The 17435-nt window shown below is 38.6% G+C and overlaps 2 protein-coding genes across 3 annotated transcripts; one reads left to right on the top strand and one right to left on the bottom strand.

Annotated features, from left to right (window-relative positions):
• The first annotated feature begins 86 nt into the window (after nucleotides 1–86).
• On the top strand, nucleotides 87–4994 carry spef1 (sperm flagellar 1). Its single transcript, XM_029449734.1, has 7 exons — nucleotides 87–218; nucleotides 425–536; nucleotides 1481–1628; nucleotides 1798–1843; nucleotides 3462–3546; nucleotides 3641–3746; nucleotides 4239–4994. Exons 1-7 carry the CDS (start codon nucleotides 110–112, stop codon nucleotides 4350–4352), a joined length of 720 nt encoding a protein of 239 aa, XP_029305594.1. The 5' UTR covers nucleotides 87–109; the 3' UTR covers nucleotides 4353–4994.
• A 3468-nt stretch (nucleotides 4995–8462) lies between these two features.
• On the bottom strand, nucleotides 8463–17435 carry erlin1 (ER lipid raft associated 1). 2 transcript variants are annotated; one of them, XM_029449722.1, is made up of 12 exons: nucleotides 17081–17435; nucleotides 15651–15779; nucleotides 14968–15049; nucleotides 13964–14010; nucleotides 13806–13867; nucleotides 13569–13694; nucleotides 13347–13420; nucleotides 12170–12228; nucleotides 11933–12024; nucleotides 11702–11791; nucleotides 11510–11589; nucleotides 8463–11018 (listed from the first exon to the last, which is right to left on the bottom strand). In XM_029449722.1, exons 2-12 carry the CDS (start codon nucleotides 15761–15763, stop codon nucleotides 10836–10838), a joined length of 1008 nt encoding a protein of 335 aa, XP_029305582.1. In that variant the 5' UTR covers nucleotides 15764–15779; nucleotides 17081–17435; the 3' UTR covers nucleotides 8463–10835. The 2 variants fall into 2 exon arrangements, with proteins under 2 accessions (XP_029305582.1, XP_029305581.1); XM_029449721.1 differs by having other exon boundaries at nucleotides 17005–17155.

Here is a 17435-nt window from a genome sequence, read left to right as displayed (position 1 = left end):
AGTTAACTGGCGGTCGCCTAGCAACGCCTTAAACAACCTGTTGTCGAGGGAAGCTAACAAGCTAGCTCAGTTTACAAACTGTTGAGAAACTGATGTCGTTTTAAGAAAAATGGACCGAGAACTGAAAGAGGAGGAACTGCAGGATTTGTACGCATGGATAGACAAAATATCTCTGTCCCGGCCTAAAAGACACATCACAAGAGACTTCAGCGACGGAGGTAGTTATTAACTTAGCCTTCGGCTTTGCTAGCAGTCCACGGAGGTGAAAACTAAACAAACAGGCAGGAGAAATACGACCTCGTATAAATGTGTTTCTAAGTATTGTCTCCAGCTACTTGTTTGACTGTTTAAGTAGTTTATCAGCTCGAATGTCTGGCTGTTTATTTAGTTACTTTAACTGACTCTGCATCTCTGATCTCTGTAGTATTGGCTGCAGAGGTTGTCAAATACTTCTTCCCAAAGCTTGTTGACCCGCACAACTACATTTCTGCAAACTCCACACAGCAGAAGCTCAGTAACTGGAACCTCCTCAACAGGCAAGACACCAGTAATCTTTATTTATGTGTTTACACTAAGTGCATGTGGGTTGTTGAAGTAACATGGCATTTCATTGTAACACAATAACATAAATATAATAAATATTGTCATAATTTAAACTGCAGTAAATGGTTAAGCATTGTTTTTACATGGATCTGTTGTTATAAAAACTGCCTTGTGATTGTTTTTTGAAATTTTGAGCCAAATCCCAAAATTGTTCTACGGTGTGACTGTCTCAAGCATGGTGAACTTTTATACATTAAAAGAAAAGCATAAAGATGTTGATACATACTGTACATGAGACATCATTTTACAAGTGTTTGTTTTATTAAATGGCAATCTTGTTTTTCCTACATATATTTCTAGAAGCAAAGGAAATTGATACACATATGTATTTAGAGAAGGTTGCACTCGTGGACTGGAGACTACTAAACATTGGTTGTGAGTAGGATAGGAGGTGACTGCATAAAGGACACACAGCCACTTCCCCTGAGCTGGAAAGATTTAAATTTTCACAATTGGACTTTGTCAATATGTCCACATCTTCCCTGAATGTTCTTACACAAACACACACAACCAAAAAGTTACTATCCCAATTGATATCTATTAATCCAAATGACAGTAAGTGCTTTTTGCTTCACAATAATTTTGCCCTAAACACTGAGGCAGAATTTCTTTTTAGCACTACCAAGGGTCTCGCTGCATCTGGTCGTGAGAACCAATGCCAACACACACCCACTCATGCTCTCCCAGGCCGCTTATATGGCACACAGCCAGCTACAGATTTATGAGTCTTCACTGTAAACAAATTGCCCCCTATAGTGTTTGTCATCGTGCATCATCACTTTCAATCTGCTGTTCCTATTGTGGCTAGTTTGGATTTTTTATTAGTTAGTTATTCTTTTTATTAGAAACATCTGTGTTTTTTTCCTTCTGTGGACAGGAAGGTATTTTCCAAGCTGAACTTTCACGTTCCTGAGGAGACAGTGAGGAGGATTGTACTGACCACTGCAGGAGCGATAGAGCCTGTACTGAGCGCCCTCAGGGAGAAGATAGACAAGAAACTGGAGCACACTACACTGAATATACTGGTGTGTACTGTGTGTTTGTGCATGCGTGTGCTTAGAAACATACATACTTTTAGTCGCTTTTTGTCTGTTTGAATGCTAATTACAAAGTAAGTCATTACTGTGGTCCTCTCTCTTCTATTGTAGCTAGAAAAATAACCACATTTTGAACAAATATTTCTTTTGAACGCAGGATTTGGAATACTATGAAACCAGAAACCAGGAGAAACCTCATACAGGTAGAGACATTATTCTGTTTTTGCATCCACACAAACACTAACATACCTCTTATTCCTTTACTCAAACTTTCTTTATTCAATCCACACATTTGTCAGACTTTATCCTCTGGTCGACATGTCTATTTTCATATTTGACCTTGCATCAGTAGTTAATTGGATTAAAGGAATGTTTTACTTCCAAAATGACCATTTATATATCAATTACTCATCGCGAGTTACCTTGAATTCTTGAAGAAAACTTTACAAACTCTCAGAATCCAAGTCTCATTGATCCAGTTGTAGGCTCACAACGTCCCAAACTCATGCAATTTTGCATAAACCTTACTATTTAAAGCGCTTCCACACTGCACTAGTCTTTCGTTCGAGTCCGTACGAGTCAAAAATATTTTAAATAGTAAGGTTTTAGCAAAAAGACATGTGTTTTGGAAGTAGTGAGCATAAGACTGGATAAAGGAGACTTGATTTATACGACACAGGTTGTGTGAGAGTTTGTAAACAGATGTTTTGATATAGTTTTGCTCTTGTTAAACATTAACTTCAATTCATCAAGACTTTTCTTACCACAAAGGCATGCGATAAAAAAACAAAGTTTTCTCTAAGAATTCAAGGTAACACTGGGTGAGTAATTGATATAGAAAGGGTCATTTTGGGGGTGAAGTATTCCACTACATCAGTGAAATAGGGAAAGCATCTGGATTACAGAAACATAGACTGCTGAATTAACAAGAATGCAATGACTGTGTTTTGATCACATTGGTCATTCGTGGAGAGTATTAGCTGACACGTCAGTCTGTAACCTTGACTGAAGCTAAAGAGTCCAAAATGTGCCTTTTTTAACATAGGGAGGGAAGTGGGTGAGTAATTTAATTGTGCTGAATCTACTGGTATGCTGACAAACACAAAATCAGCATATTCAAGACACTGCAGTGTGTTTTGTTGTGTCTTGAGAGGACTGATGTGAAGGCTGATTCTGCCTCTGAAATCATATTTCCAAGATATTCTCGACTTCCTGCCCTCTCTTGCCTGTCCTGATATTGTCAGCCTTTGTGTCCCGCTAACAACTCTCAGTTCATTCTAATCTCTCCCACAGATAGCAGCGACCACACAGGGACACAAACATATCTACATTTAACAGCATCACACAGGACTGATTAGAGAATGCCACGACCTTTAGGGAGTGAATCGGTGACGTGTCTTTCTTCCGTTTCCCACACCTCATCTGTCTGTGAAACAACCCTGTAAAGCTGACCCCAGGCCAGCACCTCCTCCCTGCTCTTTCCTCTTCCATCTACACCCCATCCGCTATCAGACGCACAGCTCAGGTCCTCATATCAGCTCCCAACATCACCAGATGGCCTTTATCGCTGGCCTGAGCTCAGCACTGCAGGACTTAAAGGCCTCCTCATTTTTCTCTTCCTCCATCTTCTAATCTTACTTCCCCTGTTTCTGCTTACATTCTGCCTGCTATCCTCCTCCCTTTACCCTAGTTGTGTCCCTTTTTTAAGATTTATTGGATTCCTTTTTTAGGTTTTTAACAACAGCAGAGTTGTTAGTCATCATGTTGTGTTCACATTATAGTTATAATAGAAATGTTACATATTTGTTTTATTCTCGTCAGAAATTCGTCAGACTGAAGCGAAACTTGTGGCTCAGCTGGCCGGAGAAGAGATGAAAAAAGACGAAAAGAGCAGAATAAAAAACGGGTATGACCATAATGTTGCTTTCGATGTGAATACAATTCATCAAAAGCAACGTTTATAATAATGATGTGACTTCTTTTTCTTTTCTTTTTTATAGTAAACCGCAGTACACATCGCAGTTTTATTCAGACATGGATCCTACTTTACGACTAATCCTGCAGGAAAAAGAGCAAGCCGTCATGGCTTTGCAGGAGACTGTAGAGGTACAAACACACACACACACACACACACACACACACACACACACACACACACACACACAAATGAATCCTGGAAATACTCAGCTGACTGTTAGAACATCTGCAAACAAAGTCGTCTTCCGTTTTTGATGTCTTGGAGGGGAAGAGGTTTGTCATACATGAAATATTGTTGCAGATGTTGCACTGTGTGTGTGTGTGTGTGTGTGTGTGTGTGTGTGTGTGTGTGTGTGTGTGTGTGTGTGTGTGTGTGTGTGTGTGTGTGTGTGTGTGTGTGTATGTATGTGTGTGTGTGATACATATGCGTCATAAGCTGTGTCAGCAGTGGTCACTGAGTCAGTATCTGCTCAGCGTCTTGTTTTACCACTCTAGGAAGTATGAGATAATTCACAGTTTCGGAAAGAGAACCTCACCTAGTTTTACCACATCCTTTTGAGTGTGTGTGTGTGTGTGTGTGTGTGTGTGTGTGTGTGTGTGTGTGTGTGTGTGTGTGTGTAGATCCTGCAGATGAAAGTGAACAGGTTAGAGCATCTGGTTCACTTGAAGGACATGCGTATTGAAGACCTGATGCAGCATCTGGAGACGTACAAAGCAAAAGGCAATACTCGCTGATACAAACATGTACACACAGAGAATGTGTTATAGTAGCTCTGCCTTATAACCCTGTAACATCAACTCCAATCAACTCTTACTTTGTTAAAAGTTTTAACCATGGCAAAGAAACACTTCATATACATATATATCAATTCTGAGATTATTACTAAAGTGCATCACAGTTTTTGAAATGCAACAGCGGGATTACAGATGTGTTATGCTTTAATCTTAAGTAAAGTGTATTTTTGTGAGGTTTGGTCATTTTATTAATTAACCATTAACATTAGTTACACAATTAGGTACAAGTAATAAAGCCATTCCAGTGTGATACACTTTCATAACATGAAAATTAAATTTCAAGAGGATTTATCTCATTTGACATTGCCATATTTGTAATATCCTGATTTAACAAGGGCAGTGCAACAACTGTCTTCTCTATTATATACACATTTTTGCAGATATTGCATATTATCCTTGGGTTTAAATCTTGTCTAATGAGATCGTACTGTAAATCGTTTGAGAATTTTTATTTTTTAATACAGGTAGTCACTTCTTTGTCAGGAGTGTGTAGAATGTGATGTGTTTATGTATCTACGGTCGTCTTTGACCTTTTGTGCCTTCACACATCCTCCAAGTGCTCAATAAATCAACTAACCTCTTTCCAAATTGTCTTTTTGAACATGAGCAGAGTGTAGAAAATCAACAGACTAGAGACTTAAAGCATTGAAATGAACCAAACAAAATGACATGCAGTGTTAGATTTATGTGTGACTGTCAATCTGTCATTTCCCAAGTCTAAAATGACATCATTCATTTTCTATGCAACTCTTGTTCCTGTTTAAGTGTAACGATTGGCCAAAGATAGAACGCAGTTAGCAATAATAACTTAAATTTCCACTGCTTCAAGCATTGGTTTCAGAATACATGAACGACAAAGCTGACAGATGACCAAATATAGTAAACCACAGATGACACAGATCCTGTGTTCTGTCTATTGAAATATAAAGTTTACTTCCTTATCTTTAAGATCATGCCAGTTAGCTGGGGTTGGGCAGGGTGCTCCACATTGTCCATCAGTGTTTGTCTGTCCCTGTGTCTTCTTTGATATTGCCTCTTCTGTTGGTGTGGAAGAGACAGGTGACCTGCTGAGCTGAATCTTCTCCAGCTGCCGGCTGCTGTGACTGAGTTCTGTCGTGTTGATTACCCCAAAATTCACTAAATCAATCACCATTATCAAGCTTATAGCAATATAACACTGAGGAATATATCTAACATATTTTAGTATTGCTAATTAGAGAAACAAAAAGGAGGAAAAACGTAGCAACAAACAAACTTAACTGAGTTGCTGGAGATATAGACGATTATTACGAAGGTAAAAATAACATCACCTGATTGGCATTAATGCAGATGATTACACTTTTGTCAATCAGTGGAACTTGTATGGCTAAACATCAAGGGAATTGTAGTCCCGGGTATGATAGACTACAAGTTAAAGTGTCAACAAACCCTCAGCACTTTGAATATACAAAATTCACATTATATGCAACAAGGTAGAATATGTAACAACAGACATAAATGCTATGTAAACATCAGGCTTCAGCCATCATCAAACATAGAACATATAGAAGCTATTATAGTTTATTCTTAGCACTCATGTTGATTGTGCGGTTGCTTTTTTCATTAAGTTAGTACATCTTTCATTACACCAAGCTAGGTGGTTAGGTAGTGAACTACTAGTTAGCAAGCTAACCACTGGCACGCTAGCCAGCCAAGGACATTCTCGTGCTATTCAGTCAATATAGAGCAGTTTATATTCCTGTACAGTACGCTAAATAAACATGGATGGGGACACACAGCTAATTAGCTACCACATCGTCCTCCGTTTCGCCGAAATTGAAAATTTGCTTCGTCCCTGCTAATTTTACTACAAGCTTAACTAGTTTTACATGGCGTGACCAGGCCTTAACTCAAGGTAACCAGGATGACATAATCAGGGGGTATTTTCTCAGAACAAAGCTCATTTCAGAGCGCAGAAGACAAAATACAAGTGTTTCACAGTCTGAGTATTACTCCTGATGGTGAGTAAACTGACCTTTATGTGTAAAATGTAGAAATGCCCCTTTAAAGGCTGACTGATGATTCACAACAGGAGAATAAACAAGAACAAAGCACAAATAGGTTGATCAAAACATTAACAAGTGACACATATGTAATACAGAATTAGGTTTAGAGCCTACATTGTACAGCTGACTCGAGTAATAACAACTAAATCCATACTGAAGGGTTTCCAAAGAAATGTGGAGGGCAGAGAAACGTGCTGAGAAATAGCAAAGCAGATGCTCTTTGTATGAGTGTGTGTATTGCACACACAGGATAGGAATGTGAGAGAAAACTTCAGAACAGAGCAGCTACTGATGATGGCGCTGACTGCAGCTGATGAATCATATTCTACTGTTTGGGGAGCAGATGTACAGGCCTAAACGTGAGGGACCGCCACACCCTTGTATCACTGGGGAGGGACAGACCCAGGGAGGAGTCAAGGCTAGGAGAGTCAAGCAGGATCTGATGATCAGGGACAAAAGGAAGGAAAAGAGAAGCGCTGGCTCATCCAAGGAAGCAGCAAACGTGACCTTGACACAACTTCCTGAGAGGGGAGGGCTTTAACCTTACTGGCTGTGTGCACCCCCCGACAGCAAATCTGTCCACCCATTAAAATGAACCCATACATCCACAAAAGAAACATTAGTTAGGTAAACAAGATAAGGATAAGTGAAGTTTATTTACACTCGCAAACATGCTCCATGATCGTATTTCTTACAAATTCTGGAAAAAACCGATCTGGGGTCAGATTTAACACCCTCCTTCAGAAAGCAAGGACTGTTGGTTTGGCTGTGAAAGGATCTGAAAGGCCCGAGGGGTCATAAGAGGAAGATATCCCTCATGGTCATTCAGGCACTGGTGACACACACTCACACACAGCTTTGAATGCTCCTGAACATCCGACTGGCCTTGCTGAGGGCAGGACTTGAGGTTCAGTCAGTCTCTTGGGATGATCATTTTACAGACTCGACACATTTGTTTTTGTAATGTTTACAACTCCTTATGTGGGTTAGAACAACAGGGGCTGTGATGAATCGTGAATGTAAATGCAGTAAATGTTCAACAAATCATCCTTGTGTCGCCACAACCACCCAGACATCTAAATAAGTGACTAGCCAACACATGGACATTGTATGAATTCTCACTTATTTGACTATAACTTTTAGTTGAATATGGACGTGTGAGATGGGAACTTTGAGTTTCAGTTTTTATCTTTAAATCTGTATTCAGATATTGTTTTTCCTGTCTTTGTGTAACCTCACCTTGACATTCTCTCATTTTTCCTACACCTAGATTATTTTATTTTTTTACACATGCGTCATTATACACTTTCTAATGCGGTTTTCAGCAGTGATGGAAAGAAACTAAGTAAAGTACATTTACTTAAGTACTGTACTTAGGAGGTAATTGTACTTTATACTTCTACTCCACTACATTTCAGAGGCAAACACTTTTTTACTGATCACTCATTACTAATAATACAAAATATAATCAACAAATAATGTATCATGTATTATTATAGGTTAAGAAACATTTTATTGATCCCTTGGTGAAATTCACAAGGTGACAGTGTAAAGTTTTCCTTTTTTAAATAAGTTCCTCCTTTACCAGCTCTACCATTAAAGTGATGAATACATGAATGCATTAATAATTGTCATGCAATAATGTATTTACTATTTTGCATAATGAGTACTTTTACATTTGGTACTTTAAGTATATTTTGATGCTTATACTTCTGTATTTCTATTTGAGAACATTTTTAATGCAGGACTTTTACTGTTTTCACCCCTGGTTTTTACAGTGCTACATTTCTCTTATCATATTTCATGCTCACTATCTTATTGGCCATTTGTTGAGCCCATAATTTGGTGTTTGTTCTTCCCTTTTGCTTTGTTGAACTGATCTTATTTGTCTTTGGTAAAGCTGTGTCTCAGTGTTTGTACCAGAGTATTTAGTATTCATGGTGTTAGCTCTCCTCCTGTAGGCATCCACGTGTACTACACAATGTCCACACACAAAGCAGCACAGTTGGAGAAGAGAGGTACCAAAATAGGTTTTATTTTACATAAGAACATTGTCAAAACTTGAAAACATTTTTTGCATATAAACCTTTTAAAACAAGGAGACAATGTTTGAATTTCACAGATTGTACAAAATAGACAAAAACAAAGAAAATCATTTTCATGAGTGATTAATTCGCCTCTGTTGCATCTTTATTTGAACCCACCACCAAAGCAAATGCTGAGTGCGGCCTTTCATAGGTCAAGTAAACATCACAACATCTTCCGAACACTAGTAGTGTCTACCGTTAGTTCTGTCTTTCTCAGCTAGAGTCTATGGTGAGGCTGCAGTTTGTTACGTACATCTTAAAAAGTCTCACAGTTAAGTTTAAATGGAGCTTTTCAGTTTGTAAGAATCTCTAAGTATGGGGTAACTCATTAATATTTAAGGCTTGCATTCTGAATAGTGGAAGTATTATGTAGTAGAGCTGAACAAAATCCAAAAGCTTAAACACACAATAAAAACTAGCACCAACTTGCATCGTATTTAAGTCCAAACTTCTCATCTTTTAATAATGCAAAGCTTCTTGTTGTCCTGGAACTCATCGTCACACAAAACTGATCCGAGGTTCAACAAATTCTTCTTCAAGAGTACGTTCATACTGTAATCAGAGCTGCACGTTGCCATTAACATTATCTTGTTTAGCAAAGAATGAAAAACGTTGCAGTTCATCAATTCTTGAATTACAGAAAAATGCAAACTTGACGTGGTTTATATTTTTTGTACTTTGACACACCAACATGCTCAAAATATTTACTGTCAAAGATTGTATTCATAACCACTGCAGATAGATGGTGCAATAAAACAATAACGGTGCACTAAAAATGTCACCTTCAATTTTTGCAGAATACACAAAGTTTGATTCCATTGAAATGAAATCCGCTTTGTTTGTCCTCAAATCAAATAGTTATTGTCTTGTTTTACTGTTCCAACTTGTGTCGCCAGATGCAATTGACAGATTTGAACTTCCTGCACATTTTCCTATTTTTTTTAGCATTGTCCAACATTGAGCCAAAAAGTCAATTTCCTGAGTACTTACATTTCCCCACATCTGAACAAGCTGCATAACAGAGTTGGCAGACAATTGCAGGCGCTACTAATCATCGGAATCAAGCCACTACACATTTCCACATGCATGGACGCCTCTAATAATCAAAACCAGATGGAGGAAAGAAAGATGCGCTGACGTCTTGAAATACAAATCACGACTTCCTCCTGTGGCACTATAACTCAACTGCTTTAGGTTCCCATAATAATTAACTTTTAATTATTAAATCAACTTAAATTAGCGTTCAGAGGACAAATTCTGATTCCCTATTGGCAGCACTCGATTATTTTCTCTCACAGTAAATGCCACAGCGGCTTTTAGTAAAGCATCTCAAGTATTTCTGAGGAGGCTGCCCTCAACCACAACTAGTAACGGCAAACTACCACCAAGCTAACAGAAAATAAACTACATTACTACCAATCTGACACCACTATATAATAACTATATCAACTCTGAATACACGATGACAGACCTCCACCTTCAAAAACTTGAGTATCTAAAAGGATAGTAACTAACTTTATGCAAACTCAGGTGAAAACTTAACAAAGTCAAGCCAAATTTTTCCTATGGTTTATAAAAAGAAAATCTTTCACAGCTCACTTTTTATGTTGGTATGATTTCAGCCAACTGGAAATGTTGTACACGACTAATGTACAATGCTCACTACTACTTTAAGTTCATCCACAAGCAGCATTGGATATGAGGTGTGATTAAACCTTCCTCACACTGACTCATGTTGAGAGAGAAGAGCCGACCAGTGCTCTAGTGTAAGAGAAGATGGCACAGCGATGACCTACCCACGTTACACTTAGCCCATCTACATACCGCTTTTCAATAATTAGTGTCACCTGTTAGATTCCAGTTCTGCTCAACCAGAAGTTAATTCTCAAAAAAAAATGTCATCACAAATCACTCCTCTTGCATACAACATGGATGCAGATCCAACAGCAAAGTTAAGCACTGCACTGATTGCAAGCACATGTAAATTCCCAGGCATAAGCATTAAGTATGCTGTTGATTTTTAACTATGGCATCATTCTCATTCCTAAAACTTGCCTTCCACCAAAGAGTGGAAGGTAAAAAATAAAAAAGCGTTCCCTTTTATCTTGCCTTTTTCTAGCTCTCACTTCTGCTTGTCCTCAAACGTTCCTTCTTTGACATTTAGTGCATTATTCACCAAACTAGCTGCAAAGCTATCCCACCTATCATCTTCAGTTCATTGCTCACCACCTCACAGACAAGACAATTCTTCATCAGGTTCTACTGTCCTGTGCAGAGGCAGAGCTGTGGACTCACTGTCCCTCTGCCTTCGCTTTAAGCAAGTCTGGCTGATTGTGTGGGGAGCGTGCAGACTTCAGGTGGCTGTTGGTTCCCTCTACAAACATGTTGGGGATGTCCTGGCCAAAGTAGATCTTACTGTTACCTGCTATGGCCTGGAATTTCATCAGCTCCAAGTACTCTGGGGTTAACTTCACCTGTAAAGATTTAGAAGAAAGACAACAGTACGAGAGGATTAGGGTCATTATCACTACTGGTATGAATCTTAATGTGACCTGACGATGGACAGCATAGCTAAAAGGGAATGCAACATTGCTGCTTGCTCGGCTGCGGAGGAGTGAATTCAATAGTGTGGAGGTGGTTGGTAACATCAACATCCAGAGAAAAGAGCTGAGGCGCTACAGCACACAACAACAGCATTCCGACACCGACGATGAGAAAAGTCGCTTCAAGACATCCATCTACAAACTCTCAGACAACTTGTGCAAGTCTCATTGATCCGTCAGAGTAGAATACATGTGCTGGCTATATAAATCGGATCACATCGGCTGAAATGATGTTATAACTATTATATCATTACTATTATATTGTAGCCATCACAAAAATACCTTCCAATATCGTGACAATATTTTAAGGCCATTAGATTGTATGTGTGCATGTATGACGTTATGTCAACAGCATTTTTTACCTTGTTTGCTTCAGCAAACTTATCAGCAGAGTAAAATTCTGAATCAGCCCTAGCCTTCTCCCTCGCCAAGAAGGCAGAATCTGAAACAAAGAGACAGTGTTGCTGAATGAGACACATGACTGACTAGATCACCAGTCGCTACCACATACAGGAGCACACAAAGCCACACAACAGAAGAGAAGTGAGGCTGACCCTCAATTTCAGAGATCCTCCTCTCCGTCTCTTTCTCCATCACCTTCTGTTGGAACTGGATCTCTGCTACCAGAGCCACTTTCTGAGCCTCTGTGTGACAGAAAAACACGTGAGCTTTAACAGCTGTACACAAGGGTTACACATGAGTGACCGAAAGGAGGAACAGCTAAAACTGTCATGCAAATGAAAAACCTGGCTGGCTGATTTACAGTAAAACAACAAGACATTTACCAATAATGGCCCTCTTCCTCTCAGTCTCGGCTTCCTTTTCCACCACCCTCTGAGTCTGTGCTGTGATCAACAAACGAGTCTTCTCTGCTTCCCTGCAAACACACACAAACAAAAAAAAGGTTCTTGCAAATATTTTCCTTTCTGTGTGGTCTTACTTGAACTGAGTGGGTGGGTAAGAAGCGAGAATTTGAAACATGCTGTTAGACTGCACTAGTAAGTAAAGATTTACAAACTCACATGAGTTCAAAGTTCCTTCTGATAGATTCAGGGATCTTTGGCTTGGTAACACGAACTGCCTTCATCAGGATGTTGAAGGGGTGTAGAGAGGGTGAGAGAAAAAGAAATTGACCCTTTGTTAAATGTATTGGCAGATTGATTGTGAGCAGAGAGCTGGTTATCAGGCTAGTTATGGATTTCAAGTTAGAATTAATTAGTCTACGGGTATCTGTTCTGGATTCAAGTGGAAGATTGATTAGGAGTAACATTCTGATCATTTTTCAACGATTATTGTGCCGCATTACGTTTCGCAACGATGCTCTCGCTTCGTCTTGTGTTATAAATCCCCTTTCCTTTACAACAGTGCACTTTCTTGCCCTCTCTAAAAGCCCAAACTCACTCTCAGCCAGGCTGTGGCATGTTTAGTTCAGCTCGAGCCAAGATGACGGAAAGAGAGCCTTTCGTCAACGTGAAAGTTAAAAGCAAGTCAGCCATTTGAAACACTTTGGTTTCCGATGAGGAATAAAAACAAATACTGTGCAAGCTTTGTTCCACGGTGTCGTCTGCACCACAAGGCAATACGGTCATTTGTTTAATCATGTGAAATTCAAATCACAAAGTGGTCTTAGTGGAATTATATATATATTATATATGTTTCCAAAGTCAATGAGTAATCGTGTTAAATAATCATGAACTCAAAATTCACAAAAAATAATCGTGATTTAAGATTTCTGCCATAAATCGAGCAGCCCCAGTTTACGCTCTTTCATTCACTGTGTTGCAGAGCAGCGGTCACATTGAGTAGAAGGTTTGCATTGTAAATAGCCAGATGTGTGTTATGGATAAGTGAGTCCTTCTTCAACTTCCTTCATGCTGCCTGCACTCAGAACAATCTCCACCAGCGTCAGAGACTTGTAGGAGACAACACAAGCGTCCCGAGCTGACCAATCACAGCTTTTGCAAACGACACAAAGCATCTTCGGCTACGACACAGTCTACAGCAAAACTACAGATGATACCGGCAAAGGCTCTGTAGCTACATCAGATCCCCAGCAGGCACAAGTATAAATCCTTTTTCTCTATTACGCAATGTGTATTCCAGCCTAGAGCAAGCCAGATTCTAGGTGTCACTGTGACTTGAATCCCAGTCTTTCTACTTACTACGCCCCTCAAGGTATCATTGCATGTGTTTATATACCTGTATTGTGAGTCCAGGAGCCATAACAGTAAGCTCTTTCTGCAAAGCAGTCTTCAGGTTCTCATCTATTATGTCTGCAAGACAACAAAAAACAGCAGCTGTTTGAATACACAACATTCTGTGTATCACAAATTCAAGCATAAACACACATCACAAGTTGCCTTTTATGTTTTGTATTAAAATTAAACATAAGCATCTGTTTTATTGCAAAAGCAGACTCACCAAACAACTCAATGTAGACCTCCTGTAATGTGTGTACACTGCAGAACTGGTTGAGTTCATGGTGAATCTTGTTGAAAATGAGAGTTTTGTCATAATCTGCCGTGTAGTTCCTCACAATTTCCACCACTGCAAATAAATGAACAAAGGCAATAGTTGTTGTGATGCCAAGAAGCTCGCAGTTAATGTTTCAAGCAAATGAGGAACTTTTGCAATGAAGGGAATTAGAACATGTTGTACCTGCTAAAGGCACGAGCATGTTAACAACTTCTATTCTGTCGAAATAGATCATCACACCACCACTGTGAAGAAAAGAAAAATCAGATAAATACATAATCATTTTCATGAATGAATGATCAATTTTTGATGAACAGCTACATCAATAAGCTCAGTCTGACCTCGTTCCACAAGGCACATTCTTAATCTCATCCGTTTGGAGAGTAGTCTGAAACACAAAAGTTCAATGATGATCACATGATCTGATAATGATAAAGATTATGTATCTGAACTTAACATATGACATGATAGAAGTTGTATGTTCCTAGTTTACTTTTTTTAAACTACTAGATAAAGTAGCACATGCTTGTGTTAAATTAACCTGTGACAATATGCACAATATACTGTACATATACGTCATCATATTATTATTAAATTCAACTTGTTAATTGTGCAAGTTCATTCTTGACCTTGGAAATAGTATGTTTGACAAAATAATCTTAACTCAAGGTACGTTAAATTCAATCTTAATTTAGGTCACGTGATGACAACTGAGCCCCGACCATGAGATGCCGTTGAAAGTTTAGCAAAAAGAGTCAGTGGACCTTGAGTTAAGAATATTTTTTATTACATTTTACTTGTGATATTAAATCACAAAAAATGGCAACTACACATTTATTTTTAAATAATTGTCCCTTCATATTTCTGGATTTTCACTTTTTATGCAAACAAAAGCTGATAATGGATTTAATATGAATTTCAATTCATTTTAGAGTTGCAGGTGAAAACAACAAACGGTTGCTGTCTGCAGATCCAAATAAATTGAAGTAAATGCTAAAACCTGAATGTTAAGTTAACACTATTATTATTAAGGACAAATAACATGATGGTTGATCTCCCAGTGGCATAAAAAAATTCATTCTAATATTTTTATTTCATTAGATTTAGTTTGTCAAATTCAAAAGATTCAATTCTATGCATATTTAGTAGAACAGTGCATAAACGTGGTGTAAAATAGAGCCACTGCAGCCATGGTTGAGTGGCAACTGTTTATATGCTGCAGCTGATTTATTTATAGAAGATCCCTTTCTGGATTTCATGTATCAGCCAGCACCTTCTGGTCTACCCTTACATTGCACATGCCGCTGCTAACAGGCCAAGTTTCAGGGCTGAAAGGTAAGTTTACCTGCACTGATCTGTAGGTGGTAATGAAAGGCAGCATAATGTGATATCCAGGTCCGTTGGGAGAAGTCAGCAATGCTCCACCCCTAAAACAAATAAAAACAAATGATCTGGTCTGACTTCTTAACATTATTATTATAATCTACTGATTATATTAAATGAGGGTGGACAAAAGAAAAGGACCAAAAGGTGTTTATTCAGTGTAACTATAATTTATGAGGTTGTGGTTATGCATTTGTTGAATAATATTGCAATATGTTACAGGATGTTTTACATAGTGTTCCTGTTATTCTGTCTATATAATGAAATCTCGATATACATATATGTTTTATTGTAGTTCTGAAGTTCTATTCAATTTAATATCCCCCAAAGTCTAAATTCTGCTCAGGGACCAGTAAAGTGTAATCTTAATTACTGTTGTGGATCCGTCTGTGTTACATTTGATCAATTTGTACAAACTCGAACACTTGTAAGGCCATGCTCCGATCTGGACTGGAACATCCTGAGATGACAAGCCTTTCTATTTTCTCTCTTTGGTCAAACAGGTTTGGAGCATGCAAACCTCAGTATCCTATATAATATTTCCATATCCAGGCAAAATTTACATGCATCTTACAAACAACCATCCAATCCAGTAATTATTTGTTATTTCTGTCAGGCACAGATACAATATTAAGGGTCTGATACCTGTAGTACACAGCAAGGTGTCCTTCTTCTATCTTGTGAATAGAGGAGTGCAACATGATGGCCATCACTCCAGCTATTGCTCCAAATACTGCCCCTACGTGCGGCATCGTCATCCTTGCTAGTACTCACCTACAGGCAGAGAAAGAAGCATAAACATGCTGAAATATTTATGTAACATTATGTACTCAGAGCACCATAAAGTCTGTAGTCAGACGTCCAATGTAATTGTCAGCCGCAGTGCATGCAGCACTCACCAGTGTATTAGGTAAACCAAGCTAGAACACTTGCAGTCTCACCATGTGATAAATCCTACCTCCATGAAGGATTTAATGTTCAGCTTGGATGAAACTGTTTTAGAGAGGTGTTTATCAACTTTATGGTCTTGGAGACTGTAGTTTGTGGAGCTGTTTAATTGTATTGCATTATAATGAGGAGATTCCTACCCTCAAATGGAGTGGACAAAATATTATATATACACACACACCTCTCAATAATCCAAAAAGCTATACAAATAGACACAACATTTTATTTCAAAAGCATATGAACTGAGCATTGTCAGACAAAATTAGCATGAAGTGCAACTGCAGAAGGCCATTATAACAAGATTTAGTAGATGATCTGAAATTGTTGCTGTGTTGTAACTCTGCAGATTCTTTGTTGTAGTTCCTTTCCTTTTAAAACCAACAGTTCAAGTATTAATATAAAATATTATACATGCGTTACACAGCTTGCATACTGTATATACGCCATGCCACTTTTAAGTGACTGTATCAGTCATCTTCACCAGACTGAGGGTGAGCTAGGAGACAGGTGCACCCAGGTCAAAAGTAAACTTATACATTTAAGCACTTCGAAGCAAGTTTATAGTTCATGTGTCTGTGACAGCAAGTTTTAACCATATAGTGACTGCTTTAACAGTTAGTATCTGACATACTAACTGACTCAATTAATAGAAAGTGCACTTCACAAATAACGTTAGGCAGAATGTTAACGCTGAACAGCTAACATTGACGCTAACATAAACGATTAGCTAGCTTGTAGAATTAACGTAACGTTACTGCAGCAAATGAGGGAGTAATTCCTCTGTCAACACATGAAGCAGAGTGATTGCACCACAGCTACGTCTCGGTCAGTATAACCAAGACACTGAGCGTCTGAATGTTTTTAATTCAGCAATAGCAAAGACTGACACACAATTCGCTTTGTAACGTCAACCTAGCTAATGTTAGCCGAGTTAGCTAGCTAGCTCCCGTTATCGGGTGGGTTCGGAAGTCAGCCACTCCGTCAGTAACGTTAGCTTATTGCTAACCTTAGCTTGCTATGCTGCTAGTGTAACGCAAAGGAGTAAACTCACCTGGCAGAACGCTGAAATAAAATGTTCAATATGTAAGCGTTAGAATAAATGGCTGGTTTATGTTAAATAACATTACCACTGTATCGAATCGTATCCCTGTCTGGTCGTTCAACGTCCCGTCCCCCTCACCCCGCCTACCACAGGTTTCGCTCTCGAATGTAGTTGTAACATTATGCTGCCTTCAGGTGCTGTCGGAAATATTGCAGTTATTGTGCCATTAATTTAATCCAACTATTAGAAATAAATCAAAATAAAGTCAAATAAATCAGATAGCAACAGTGTCCAGAGAGCCTTAATTCTGCTTTGTGTATATTACCTCAGGGGAGAGCAGATTCAAGTTATTTTACATGCATAATACAGAAAGAAATAGGATGAATTAAGTATGCCAAATTATTTTTAATTACGTACCTTAGAATATAATGTCTAAAATT

Source organism: Cottoperca gobio, chromosome 15 (genome assembly GCF_900634415.1).
Source record: "Cottoperca gobio chromosome 15, fCotGob3.1, whole genome shotgun sequence".
NCBI lineage: Eukaryota > Metazoa > Chordata > Actinopteri > Perciformes > Bovichtidae > Cottoperca > Cottoperca gobio.
This window is presented reverse-complemented; position numbering and strand designations above follow the sequence as displayed.